At 39.3% G+C, this 12,801-nt stretch overlaps 1 protein-coding gene across 3 annotated transcripts in view; it reads right to left on the reverse strand.

Moving 5' to 3' along the window:
* The window catches only part of MYH11 (myosin heavy chain 11), a 60,799-nt gene that overhangs the window by 5,095 nt on the left and 42,903 nt on the right, over positions 1 to 12,801 (reverse strand). For all 3 annotated transcript variants that reach the window (XM_040574629.1, XM_040574630.1, XM_040574631.1), the window contains 19 exons: positions 12,560 to 12,691; positions 12,059 to 12,265; positions 11,538 to 11,675; positions 10,760 to 10,883; positions 10,146 to 10,317; positions 9,114 to 9,326; positions 8,265 to 8,409; positions 7,973 to 8,179; positions 6,704 to 6,808; positions 6,451 to 6,603; positions 5,796 to 6,044; positions 5,321 to 5,533; positions 4,423 to 4,635; positions 3,543 to 3,704; positions 2,397 to 2,525; positions 1,775 to 1,863; positions 1,418 to 1,541; positions 1,051 to 1,259; positions 404 to 512 (listed from right to left, as the gene is read on the reverse strand). In XM_040574629.1, the coding sequence (XP_040430563.1) occupies positions 404 to 512; positions 1,051 to 1,259; positions 1,418 to 1,541; positions 1,775 to 1,863; positions 2,397 to 2,525; positions 3,543 to 3,704; positions 4,423 to 4,635; positions 5,321 to 5,533; positions 5,796 to 6,044; positions 6,451 to 6,603; positions 6,704 to 6,808; positions 7,973 to 8,179; positions 8,265 to 8,409; positions 9,114 to 9,326; positions 10,146 to 10,317; positions 10,760 to 10,883; positions 11,538 to 11,675; positions 12,059 to 12,265; positions 12,560 to 12,691 (3,093 nt within the window). The remainder of the gene's footprint in view (positions 1 to 403; positions 513 to 1,050; positions 1,260 to 1,417; positions 1,542 to 1,774; positions 1,864 to 2,396; positions 2,526 to 3,542; positions 3,705 to 4,422; positions 4,636 to 5,320; positions 5,534 to 5,795; positions 6,045 to 6,450; positions 6,604 to 6,703; positions 6,809 to 7,972; positions 8,180 to 8,264; positions 8,410 to 9,113; positions 9,327 to 10,145; positions 10,318 to 10,759; positions 10,884 to 11,537; positions 11,676 to 12,058; positions 12,266 to 12,559; positions 12,692 to 12,801) is intronic.

The raw sequence follows: 12,801 nt of genomic DNA on the forward strand, positions 1-12,801 counted from the left end.
ATAGACACTGTATTTGGAAACTACTTGTTTCTTCTGCTGCACAGTCCTACCTCTGCATTTTTGGTTTTCATGTTGGTGAGTTTTATGTGAAGGTAAACTTTTCAGTGTGGGACAAAATTCGATCATGGTCTCCATTTGTGTACCGAAAGGGATGTTGTGCAGAGTCCTATGTATCACTGTGTGTAGTCAGACTGTTGCAGCTGGTTGATGGGCAAGGACTAGTGCTTTGGCACTTGTCTCAGCATGAAAGAAGAATCAGATTGTCAAGTCATTTAGCAAAGTGCTGTATAGCTTCCCCAGCACAGAATATTCTTCAAGGTGGAACGTGGAATATTCTTTTCTTAGGGTAAAACCTGAAAATCCCTGTGCCCCAGGCTAAGACCCTTATGACACTTTCTGATACCTGATCTTTGTACTGCTCTGCTTGCTTTCTCTCGTCCTCCACCTGCAGCAGTGCATCCTTGAGCTTCTTGTCCTTCTGGCGCAACGTCTTGGCTGCAGTCTGCTTCTCTCTGCGAATGACAATGCAACATTTGATGATGTAGAAGTTCTGTAGTTCTCACCTGCCTCGGGAATGTGACACCAAGGAACAGTGTGTTAAATGCCTTACGGAATTTCATAGATGAATTCTAAGCAAAGCTTAAAGGTTGTGTTCTTCTGTTCAAATCAAATATGCGTCTTTGCTACGTGCTAAGGTGTTCCAGGGATATGGAGATGTGCTCAAGCATGAGTTGATTTCCTCAAGAAATAGTCCTACAAATGGCACAGTATATAACAGAGAATCTGGCAGGGGCATACGGCAAGGCAGGGGAACAGATCCTTGCCTTTGATACCAGTAAAACTTCTCAGCAATAAAATGGTTCTTACTCAGAATCTGGAATAACTCCAATTAATGGCCATGTCTCTAAGAAATGTTAAGTGGGTGAGAGACTTTACCAAATATTAATGGCACTGAGAGCCCAATGATATAAATCCTATATGCTTTTGTTTAATTTGACTGATTAACTGAAACAATAAATGGATAGCTGTACCATCTGGAATTCCACATACCTGGCTTCCTGTTCCAACTGCTCTTCAAGAGAAGCAATTTTGGCCTCCAGAGCAGCAATTGTGCTTTTGAATTTGGACTTCACAGCTCCCTCCATCTCTTGCAGTTTACTCTTTAGCTCTTTGTTCTGCCTCTCCAGTTGCTGCCTGGCATTTTCATTCTTCTGTGCAGTTGAACGCTCTGTTGCCAGCTCATTGTTCAGCTGCTCTGCCTGAAAGGGTGAAAATGGATGCTGTCAAAAATGTTGCGTACTTTCAGGGAAATGATAGGTGGTGATTCATGGTGGCAGTTCTCCAAATATTTACTCAGAACCACAAATAGCTTTCGCTGGAATGCAAACAGGGACACACATGCTGAAATGAACTCTACCTGCTGTACTGCTTTCCTCATGCGATCACCCATTGCCTCTATGTTGCTGTGCTCCTCTTCTAGCTCTTCCTCCAGTTGGGCAATTCTTGCCTCTAGGCGCCGTTTCTCATCCTGAAGGCTTGTCCTGTAAGTTTAAATTTAAGAAGTGTGTTGTTATGGCTCTGATGAGTTGAACATGTCTGAAACTATTAGGAACTGCCTATAAGTCACAAAGAAAAGAAAAACAGATCATGAAACTGGTCAGATGTGCATGTTGTGTTGTCAAGCCTGGATGGCTGTTGGGACAGGCCAACCTGGCAGCCGGCCGATGTTCAGCAGCATGTTTATAGCTTTGTGAGGCATCCAGTCTATTCCTACCTTCCAGAAGAAGCACTTGCAAGTTCCTCTGCCATCTCTTCTTTCTCCAGATCTGCTTGTTTGCGAGCTCTCTCTGCAGCAGCCAGGTCCTAGGAGTAAAGCAAAAGGAAGCATAATAAAGAAATGAGCAAATGTTCAGTTAGACAACCATGAATTTTCTGAAACTAGTGTATGCTGGGCTGTTCAGTTAATGGAATAAATTTTTATATCATAAATCCTAGCGAAGTATGACAAAATACACTTTCCTCAGACTGTCAGCCTGCTTTCTATTCATTTTAGACTAAAAGATTTCCACTTAATATATACAGGAATAATTAATTCATTCAGGAATTTATAGATATTGAAAACAATTTGTGTTGGATCATACAGATAATTTTCCTTTAGATCTGGTGAACTGTGCTTTCTTCCAAGGTGTTTTTTTCAGTTTAATCTGGTTATGCTCAGATGTGTATTTTACAACTTTATTGGAGTGCATGGAACACGTGTAACTTGTAACAAGTTCCGCTTATAGTTTTCCATCTCTAGCTATTATAGCCCATATATTGTTTCACTGCGGTTCTATTTTGCTACTGAATATCCTGTGTACTCTGCTTTATATTGCTTTAGAAGTTTTCTACTTTACCTCTTGAAGCTGGATGAGTTCTGCTTCCAGGCTCTTTGCTTTCTTCTCATTTTCTCTGGCTGTAGCAAATATTTCTTCTCTGGCAGCCCGTGCATCATCCAGCTCTCGTTGGTAGTCCTTCATCTGAGCCTTTTTGAAAAGAACAACAGATTTATTTTTGTCTGGCTTTATTACAATTTCAGTAGAAAGAAATTTGGACAGAATAGAAGACATACATTTACGTAGTCATAATGCCTGATTAAATGATATTTTCTGGAGAGATCAGCTGGCGCATGTTGGAAGGGTCTGAAATGCTATTCCAAGAAAAGTGATGCTTCCGCTTGCACACTGTGACTTTTGTAATGCCTATTGTCCTCATTTCCCCTGAATATTTGAGTATGTGTGTGATCTTAATCTTTGCAAATACATCGCTTTCATTGTTTAGTTGTCAGCATATTACAGAACAGTAGATATGGAGACGTACAGTATAAATATGAAGATACTAATTCAGAAATGGTATGATTTCTGAAGATTCTTTTGTGCTTTTGACGGACTCTAAGAACCACGATTGAAGTCTTGTAGTAGTCTTTATCCTGTGGCCCTTTCTCTACATTGGAATCTATATTTTTCTTCAAATGAGTAAGTTAATAGCAGATGGGTGTTGGCCGGAGAATGTCGGAAGCTCTCTGCAATGATGACATTTAAGGTTTTCATGGTTTGCCTTGTAAAGTTTTCTTTTATCATTCATATTGAACATTACAGTACAGATACTTGGTTCTGGTAGGTTAGTTAAAAGTCCCTCTAACCTATCACCTGTAACAAGTATCATGTTCACAGATGTCACCAAACTTTCATATTCATAGAATATCCCGAGTTGGAAGGGACCCATAAGGATCATAAAGTCCAACTCCTGGCACTGCACAGGTCTACCCAAAAGTTTAGACCATGTGACTAAGTGCACAGTCCAATCGCTTCTTAAATTCAGACAGGCTTGGTGCAGTGACTACACTGGGGAGCCTGTTCCAGTGTGCAACCACCCTCTCGGTGAAGAACCTCTTCCTGATGTCCAGCCTAAACTTCCCCTGCCTCAGCTTAACACCGTGTCATACTGTGTCAGTACAAAAGACAGCAGCAGAAAAAAAGACTGTATTTGTGGGTTGTACATACTTGTAGTTTGCGAAGTTGTTTGATGGCTTCTTCCCGAGCTTTGTTAGCAGAATCAGCTTGGCTTTCTAGATCTTTGACATCAATCTCCAACTTCTTTTTGGCTGCAGCTGCCAGGGCACGTTGCTTCCGCTCATCTTCCAGTTCCGTTTCATATTCATGGAGCTGATCATTAAAGAAGACAAGATTAGAAAAGTCCTCGAGAACTTTTAAACACTCTGTATAATTCTGGGTAATCTATACAGTCCTCTATGTCACTGTTAATTGTGGTATCACTAGCCGTTAAAATATTTACATTTTGTTCAAAAATCGAAGGCTCTTCAAAGGAGTCAGCAATATAGGTTCTGTACTTGTGGAAATCTGACAACTACAGTATTTGTCCTTGCTGTCACAACACTACTATGCATACTAGTATATATCTACAGTCTTTATCTATATATCTACTAGTATATATCTACATAATAGGCTCTGTCCTGTCTGTGTTCATTTCCAGTGCTTTTGTATCCATTCAGCGTACCTTGAGAAGGCAAATAGATATATTAGTTGGTGTCTTTTTTCACTTGCACTGAGAACACAGGGAAAATTCTCCTTACCGTGCTAGAAATAATTCATATGTTTTATACTATATTGATTGTAGTGTTGAATTGCTACATCTGTTTTCTGTTGGAAATTGTGCACCTGCTACTGAAACAGGAAAAATGTAATACTGTTATGCAATTTTGTGCTTTTTTAGTGCAATAGCCAACATGTATTTTTTATTTGCCAAGCACGAGGAAACACGTTTCCCTATTATTACAGTAAAGTGCTTTAGTAATGGCACAAGGCTGGGGACTTTCAACTGTTTTGTTGAGATATTTACAAATGCAATAACAAAGAATGATACCTGTTTAAGGAGTTGTCTTCTCTTCTCCTCATTCTGCTCATCTCTGGCCTGTAGATCTCTTTCAAACTGGCTTTTCATGGCTTGCATGTTAACTTCCAACCTGAGTTTGGCATCTTCAGCAGCCTGTAGCTCATCCTCTAGCTCTTCTAATTGTGTCTTCATCTCTTCTACTTGTTGTTCAAGGGTCCGTTTAGACTTCTCCAATTCGTGGACCTTTCAAGCAGTGAGAAATTAATAGATTTGTTATAAGAAATAAAAATAATTCCACTTAAACACAGCTTATTTGCATTATAGGCCATTTGAAAACATCAGCTTTGGACAATGAATGAGATAAGTTGCAGTGTAAGTAGTAAACCAGCATTTTCTGTACACTTGAAAATCTGTCTTAAAATAAACTGGGAGACCCTGAATCTCAAACTTTCATTTCTAATCAGTCAAGTGTCATCACTGAGTTTAGTCAGTATTAAAAGTGATACTGTCATCTCATTGTAGTAAAAGAAATGATTGGCAATGTATCAGTGGAAATTTGCTGCAGCTGTACAAGTACATGTTAGGCTAGTGGCAAACTCAAATATAATTATAAAATGAGATTGCAGAGGTTACAACTTTAAAGTTGCTTAATAAATAAATGATTTAGAATCCCCTTTTCCAGTCTTAGAAATCAATAGGAATCTTCAAACTTGAAGCTGTATTAAGAATAAAAGTAGCTTACAGGTACTTTGCCAAGTCTCTTGAAGGTTTGGGTGCAAATAGAATAAACTTTGAATTCTGCATGAAATATCTGATCTTATTGAAAGGATTTGTTTGCTACAGAGAGCTCCCTACACAGAAAACAACCATCTGTTTGTTAGCTGCTGTTTTAAGTTACCGTGGATATCATTCTGAGCCCAAAACTTACATTCTTGCCGACATCATCTTTGGAGCTAACAAGATCTTCCATTTCAGCTTTCAACATTTTGTTTGTTCTCTCCAGTTCTTCTTTGGCTTCCAAAGCCTCTTCAAGTGCCCGCGCCAATGACAGAGCCTTTGTTTCCTTTTCTCTTGCTTCAGCTTCTGCTCTGTCCCTTTCATCTGCATATTTTGAAGAGATGTTTTTCTCTTCAGCCAGCATCTATAAAAAGGAATTCATTAGTAGGATGTATTTTCTATTGCAACTGTCTTATCAGTTGTTAATGACAGAGAGAAACCTGCATTTTGATTAATGTATATAAATACTAATTAACCACTATATGGTATGTTTAGTTCAATCCTACTTTATTTTTTGACCCTGATCTTTCAGATCAGGGTCAAAAGATTTTTGATCTTTCTCTATGCCCTCTGAGTCCTAGAAAAGTTAGGTGATAACATAGCAAGGGAGAATTTTAAATCCACACCTGATCAAACTTCTTCTGCTTCTTCTCAAGGTTGGAGACCAGCTGACGTTGGTTATCTAAGTCCACCACCAGGTCATCCAGCTCCTGCTGGAGTCTGTTCTTGGTTTTTTCCAGTTTGTCATAAGAAGCAGCCTTTTCCTCAAACTGTTGCGTGAGACTTTCAATTTCTCGCTGAAGTTTCTTTTTACCTTCTTCCATAGTTTCTACCGTGGCGGAAAATTCCTGTAGCTTCTTCTTAGAGTCGGAGAGCTGAAATTTGAATTTAGAGAACAAATCTTTATAGCAAGTGACAAAAAAAGCTTGGCAGAGAAGGTGACTAAGAGACAACCAAGATCAAGAAATCTGTAATTTGACCCATGTGAGGCTAGTTACAGTTACCCGTTACCCATTACCCATCCTTTATAAAATGAGGCAGACTACAGGTCTAGTATGCACATACAAGCCTAGTGTGCAAGACTCTCCTGGGACCTGTGTTGCATATATACCTAGAGGAAGAGTGCTGGCTCCATTGTAGAGCCTCACTGATGCCATCTGGGCTATCAGCACTATTTCACTGAAGGTCCATATGCTTTATCAGGCTAGTTCTACAAACCTGAAACCTGTGGAATTACAAAACTCAGTGATGGAGCTAGTGATTTAGCTATAGCACTGATACCTGTATCGTAAGTGTTGAAATATGTCTCTCCAGATTTTGTTTTGCTTCTACTTCTTCATCCAACTGCTCCTGCAAGCTGTTCCTTTCATCTTCCAACTGACGAAGCTTGGTAGACACATTTAGCTTCTGCCGTGTTTCTTCCTGAAGCAGCTCCTGTAGTTACCACATCAACCAACAAGTTGGTCATTAGTTTAGGTCATTTATAGTGTATTTATAATTACTGTAGGTGAGCTGTTACTGGATATAGGTTTACCTGTGTGTCTTGTAGCTGAGATCCTAAGGTTGCAACATCTTTGGTCAATTTGATTGTCTTGCTTTCTGCTTCGTTGAGCAAACCGGTAACATTTTCAACCTCAATCTATGAGAGACCAAAGTGACAACGCTCAGTTATTTTGCACAACTTCAACATATTCCTTTAACTTCAGTTTGCTCTAGATTGAAGTCTTAATGTTTGAATGGGTTCTGAATCTGCTTCTATGCTTCTTAGGTCACCTCAAGCACTAAAGGTGTTTCTAGCTCAACTGGAATTCGTAGGACGGCCATAAACTTTGCCACATTTTTTCTGGACAGTATATGGGATATAAGTCCCATAGAGCTAAATCCTACATACAAAATCTGCAATGTCTGAACGTCATCTTTGTGACCTGTGTATTAAGACCCCAAGTTGTAATGCTGTTTTTGTCTAGAGTTTACCTTAGTATCGTATTACTATCAAATATCATAGCCTGTTCCTAATCATAAGGTAATACTAATATATCGTATATATTACGACAACAGGCAGTATTTTCAGGAATTCAGTTATGGGAAATATTGTTGTTTAGGTGAATGACACAGATGCTGAAAATACAGCTCCCATTTTTCATTCACTTTCCAGTGACTTGCAAAGATGAATGGGGAGTTTCCTGTATTTTACTTTTTCTCTTCTCAAGTTTGAGAGAAGCTGATGATTATATTTTCTTCATTATCCATTAACTTAAAATAAACAAGAAAAGCTTACTGCTTCTCTGAAAAAAGTTGTAACAACATGCTTGATCAGTATTGCTAGGCACTGCAAATCTACCAAAGAGTCATCTTAAGTTATCTTTAGTTAATTCCTTATTAGAAATTAAATCATAAATAAGTAAGCATTCTCCTTTCGCTGTCATTTTTCTGAGTACATCTTATGAGGTTAATAGTTGTTTAATCCATTTCCAGAAGCCACATTCCTATTGGTGTTCCCCACCACCCTACGACAAATGAACAGAAAGAATCTTTTAAAAACGTGCAGTGCTGTCACTGAAACAGTGGTGGCATTACAGATGTGTACAGGGAGACCACGAGACTAAGAGCTGTCACTTCCATGAAACAGCGTTCTAATTGTTCAACAGCGTGATATCTGAGGTAGGAGCCCTACAGATGACAAGGAGCATTCCAGCTGAAGTCGATAGGGCCAGGATTCCTCCAGATGTACTCTAAAAGAACTTGGCCTAACTGGTCTACTGAAGTCCAAGGTGTCACAGTGAAAGGTCAGACTCCCCCTTACCTGTAGTTTATGAACTCTTTCATTGAGTTCTGTCCGAACACGCTCTCCGTCAGTGTACTTGGACTGTAACTCTTGCAGTTGTACTTCCAGCTTCTTCTTTTTGTGCTCCACATCCTGTTTGGCCTGATTCAGGCTCCTGACTTCATTAGCCAGCTCAGAATTTTCTTTCTCCAGTGTCTGTTTGGTCTTATCCAAGTTTGCTTTAGCCTAAAAGCATGAAGTGAAGAAAGAATTTCTATAAAATGAAGTCACATTTAGTGGATAGTTTTCAATAAGATGAACTTCTGCTTACCCTTTTAAATTGTTCCAGCTGCTCTGTTAGCTCTTCTACAGCTTGAGTGTGTTTTTGCCTCATCTCCTGGACTTGGGCTTCATGAGTTCGAGTCTCCTCCTCCAGAGCTCTCTTCAGCACTGTGACCTCCTGTTCACGTTTTGCTCTGAAAGGTAACACCCATAAATGGAGCAGGAGCAGATAAGAGTGTTTCAGTCACTGGGAAAATGACTGAAAGTCCTGCACAGTTGTAGAAGGTACTGCAGCTACCAAAACTCACTTTCAATTCTTGTGTATGGTTTTTGGATCTTTAGGAGCTGGAAGGCTCCAACACAATGAAAGCCATGGGAGTTGCAGTACTAAGTCATGGCAAGGCAGAGTGAAAGCAAACTGAAAGTCAGTCTAGTTATAATTCACGTTGAGAGGTAATGCAAAAATGAATTTACAGAAATGCCATGAGGTGGCTATCACAGGATATAACAGACAGGATCATAGGAAGTGGCACTGAGATCAGTTAAAAGAATTATGGTCCAAAGAACTGTGGTCCCTGAAGCATGAAACATCGGGGAAAAGAAAAGGTTTAGATTTTTATTTAATTAAGTACAAGACTGAATTATTTAGGTGCCTAAGACAGAAAATGAGATACCTGGCTCCAGAGAAAAAAATCTAGATAACCTGAATTAGATTGTCTAGATCTTGGAGACCATCACTGTGAGAGACTAATCTTTCCACTGACTGCTGTCTTCCAAATGTGCCATTTACAATTATGTCATCTGGGCTAACCCACCACAGGGCCATATGAAACACCAGACAGTGTTGTACTGAGCTTGGTGACAGCTTTTATTTGGCCCACGTGCGAAGTCTCCCTACCTGAGTTCTTGCTGGGTGGCTGTGGTATCCAAAGTATCTTCAAGCTCTGTCTTAAGAGCCTCCAGCTCTTCACCTAGGTCTCTCTTCTGTTTTTCTGCTTTGTTTCTTGCAGCTTTCTCAGACTCCAAGTCTTCCTGGAGATCAGAGATGTGAGATTCCAATTCACGGATCTTCTTGAGGGCATTGTTCTTCTGACTAGTTTCATCCTCAAGCCTGAAAAGAACATATTTCATTTTCTGTATTAAAAATATCATTTCACTTTCAGGAAATTGGTATACAGAGATTAAAGGTTTATCTCCAGGGTGCAATTTTAACAAACTGGAAATGTTTAGTTTTACCATTATCACTTCACGAGGAAGCATGGTTTGTCTACGTAAAGTTATATCTACTTGTATTTAAGATAGCATGTGATACCATATATTTATACTGTGTATTTGGTGTTCTGGTGTTCTAGAGTTCTAGAGTGGTATTTAACAATGTAATTGTGAGCAGTAAGTCATGCCAGTGAGTTTTGAAAGTCCTGCTTTATATTTATATGAACCTACCTGAAAACTGTGCAAGAAAGTACCAGAGAAAGAGTGGGAACTGATGCAAATGGGGTCTGACAGTTATGTTTTATCAGGACATGATAACTGGAGATGCTGAATCAACTGATTCAGTGAAAGTTTTGGTTGAGTGTTCTCCCTCTTAAGTTTATACAGAAAATCCACAGACTAGAATGGATCGAAGTTAGACTTAAATTTTTGCCTTTTGCCTATAAATTATGTTGTTACTTTTCATTCTTTACTTGGCAGCACTGCCAAGGTCTTTGGGAAGAGGAGTTCTCATTGCTATCTGGACATAAGGTTAGGTTGTTTATGAGCAAAGTGTCAATTTTTTTTTTAGTTGAAAAAAAAATTGGAAGTTGGGAAAGCATGCAGACAGAATGTACTGAGATGAGATTCAGAGTTGCAGCATCTGGGTGTCTAGGGAGGGAAGGGACATGTTACAGCCTGATATTTTCAACCTGTGTGTAGATTCAAGAGTGAATACCTGGCTAGAGCAGCCTGCAGCTCTTCCTCTTTCTTGGCTAGTTGTGCCTTCAGCTCAGCAATTTGTGCCTGGAGCTCTGCAATTTGCTCATGTAGATCACTTGACTCCCCTTCCAACTTCCTCTTTATTTTCTCCAGTTCTTGTCTGCTCTTCTCTTCTTTCTTCAGTCGCACTGAAAAAGTAAGGATTTTATTCATGGGACTGGTTAGTACAAGGAATACTTAACCTAATCTTAAATTCAGACAAAACTATTTTGGCCATCAGTGAGGCAATATGTTTAACTACAAGTCACTGTGTTTCTGAAGCACCATGCAATACCTGGCTGTCATCATTTATTTCCAGTCATTCAAAAAAAAAAAAAAATTATTTCTCTTTCTCCAGAAGTGCTATTTTTTTCTTAACTTCCTGTCCTCTACTCTTCTGTTTATAAAAAGACAAGTATCTATGGTTTATGCTCCCTGGGGTTTTGGTGATTCTCATTCCCAAAATGGCTTCAGCATACAAAAGTTGGAAAACACCACGCACAATTTTTAGTTTGCTTCAGATTCTGTTTGTTTGTTTGTTATGAGCCATGACAAAAATCGTCAGATTTAAAACACTTTTGTTCATATTACCTTCCAGTTCTGAAATCATAGATTCATGTTTGTTTTTCAGCTTTGTAAGATTTTTGGCTTTTTCTTCCTCTTCTGCAAGATTCGTTGTTAGATCACTTACTCTTTCCTCAAGAAGTTTTCTTTCCTTAAGAAGAATCAAATAATTTTGTTAACAGAAGTGTCTTCCATTGGTGATTATGAAGCGTCCCTACACCAAATAAAAAACGTCCAAGATACTGTCTTGCAATGCTGTTTTTCCTGAGATTGTAGTGATATGTTCCTATTTGTCGATTATAGAGGGGCTGAAAAGCGGTACCTAAGGTTTCCATCCTCTCTAATCTGCTGTTATTAGAATCTTATACTCACTCTAGTGGCTGGTAAGTATAGGGCCTATTTGAGAGGAGTATCGCCTCTCCAAAAGTACTGGAATACATGTTTACTTCTCGTTCTAATCATGAAGTTTGGTTGAAATTGGTTGAAAAGCAAGAGACTTATTTACTCCTCTTGAGGCCAAGAAAATGTGTTCCACTGATTGTGCTTGGCTGCTGTGGTGATTTTGCTTGAAGATACTGCCACCACAATGGACCTCAAAACTGGTATTTTTATGTAATTTTGAATTATTTAAATAAGCACAGGAAAATCATCAGAAATTTGTTGACTACAGGCTGGACTGATCATCTGGTAAATATTTACACCCATGAAACTACGTAGTTTTCCTAAAGCATTCCTTTTGTTCTTCTAGCTGAAGAGATTTTCTCTCATCTTGCACAAAGTAAGAAAATGGACCCACAACACTTACCTTTGTTAGCTTGTTATTCTGATCTTCCATTATGAGAATATCATCTTCCATTTTCTTTATCTTGCCATCTGCTGTTACTTTTTCAAGCTGCAGTTTCTGTCTTGCAGCTTCTTCTTCTTCAAGTTGTTCTTCCAGGTCCTTTGTAGGGAAAAAGAAATAATGAATTCTGGAAATAAAATACCACTTAGATAACAGGAAATGCCTAATGCTTGTCGGTCTATGTGGGGTATGTTCTAGACTTTGGTTTTACTAAGAAATAGATAATCTGTAATGCTTAGTGATTTCAAAGAAAAGATTTGTTAATTCTTTAGAGAAAATTTAGAATTGGGGTATGGAAAGAAGATGTATATGGAATTCTGGAGGAAAGAACAAATATTGATTGTTCTTACTACAGTAGAGTAAGCACATACTATTGAGGGCTGCATAGCAAGCTCTTTCATGAGCAAACCTCAGGTCCTATGTCTCGTTCTTCTCTGTGAGATACACGTTATTGTCTCTAGTTGTTGCTTACACCTTCTTACCAGCATTTGTTGCTGCATCTTTTTCTTCTCTGCTTGCAACTGTTGGCTGCGCTCCTCCTCTTCCTCAATCCTGGCCTCCATCTCATGTAGAATCTCTTCCAGCTCTTGTTTCTTAGCAGCTAAACGGACTCTCATCTCTTCAGCTTCAGCATACAGTTCAGTTTCTGCCTGAAGCTGTTCCTGAAGGAGGTTCTTCTCTTCACAAAGCTACACAGATAAAATGGATAGGCAGGTAAATTTTAGATTGCAAATTGCCCCCTTGTGTCTTTTTACTAGATAGTCCTAGTATACAGCTAGGCAGCTGCACCACATGGTTTTTGTGCAGGCACTAGGCCTCCACTGAAGGAACTGGGAGTTTGTCTGCACTGAGCTTTTGTTCTGGACCGTTAATTGCCATGAATACAATTGTGACTCCAAAGGAAGAAGAGACCTTTACTGTAACAGCTTCTAGAAATGGTGAGAGTGGCTAGCATTTCAGAGAGATTCAGAGCTGTAAATCACCTGGGTGTGTTTCTGTTCTAGCTCCTTCAATTCAGCCTCTGCTTTCTGTTGTCTTTCCTTAGTTCTTTGCAGTTCCTCATCCTTGGCCTGCATTTCTTCCTCTTGGCGGGTAACTTGTAGCAGCGGTTTCACCTGGAAATAAAAAGGTTTTTTAAAGAATGTTTCCTACCAGTGCTTATGTTACTAAATGCAGCACTTAATGGTGCCAGGCTGACGGGTACTGAAGGCAGCACTATCTGTTG

This window comes from Cygnus olor, chromosome 15, assembly GCF_009769625.2.
Source record: "Cygnus olor isolate bCygOlo1 chromosome 15, bCygOlo1.pri.v2, whole genome shotgun sequence".
Lineage (NCBI taxonomy): Eukaryota > Metazoa > Chordata > Aves > Anseriformes > Anatidae > Cygnus > Cygnus olor.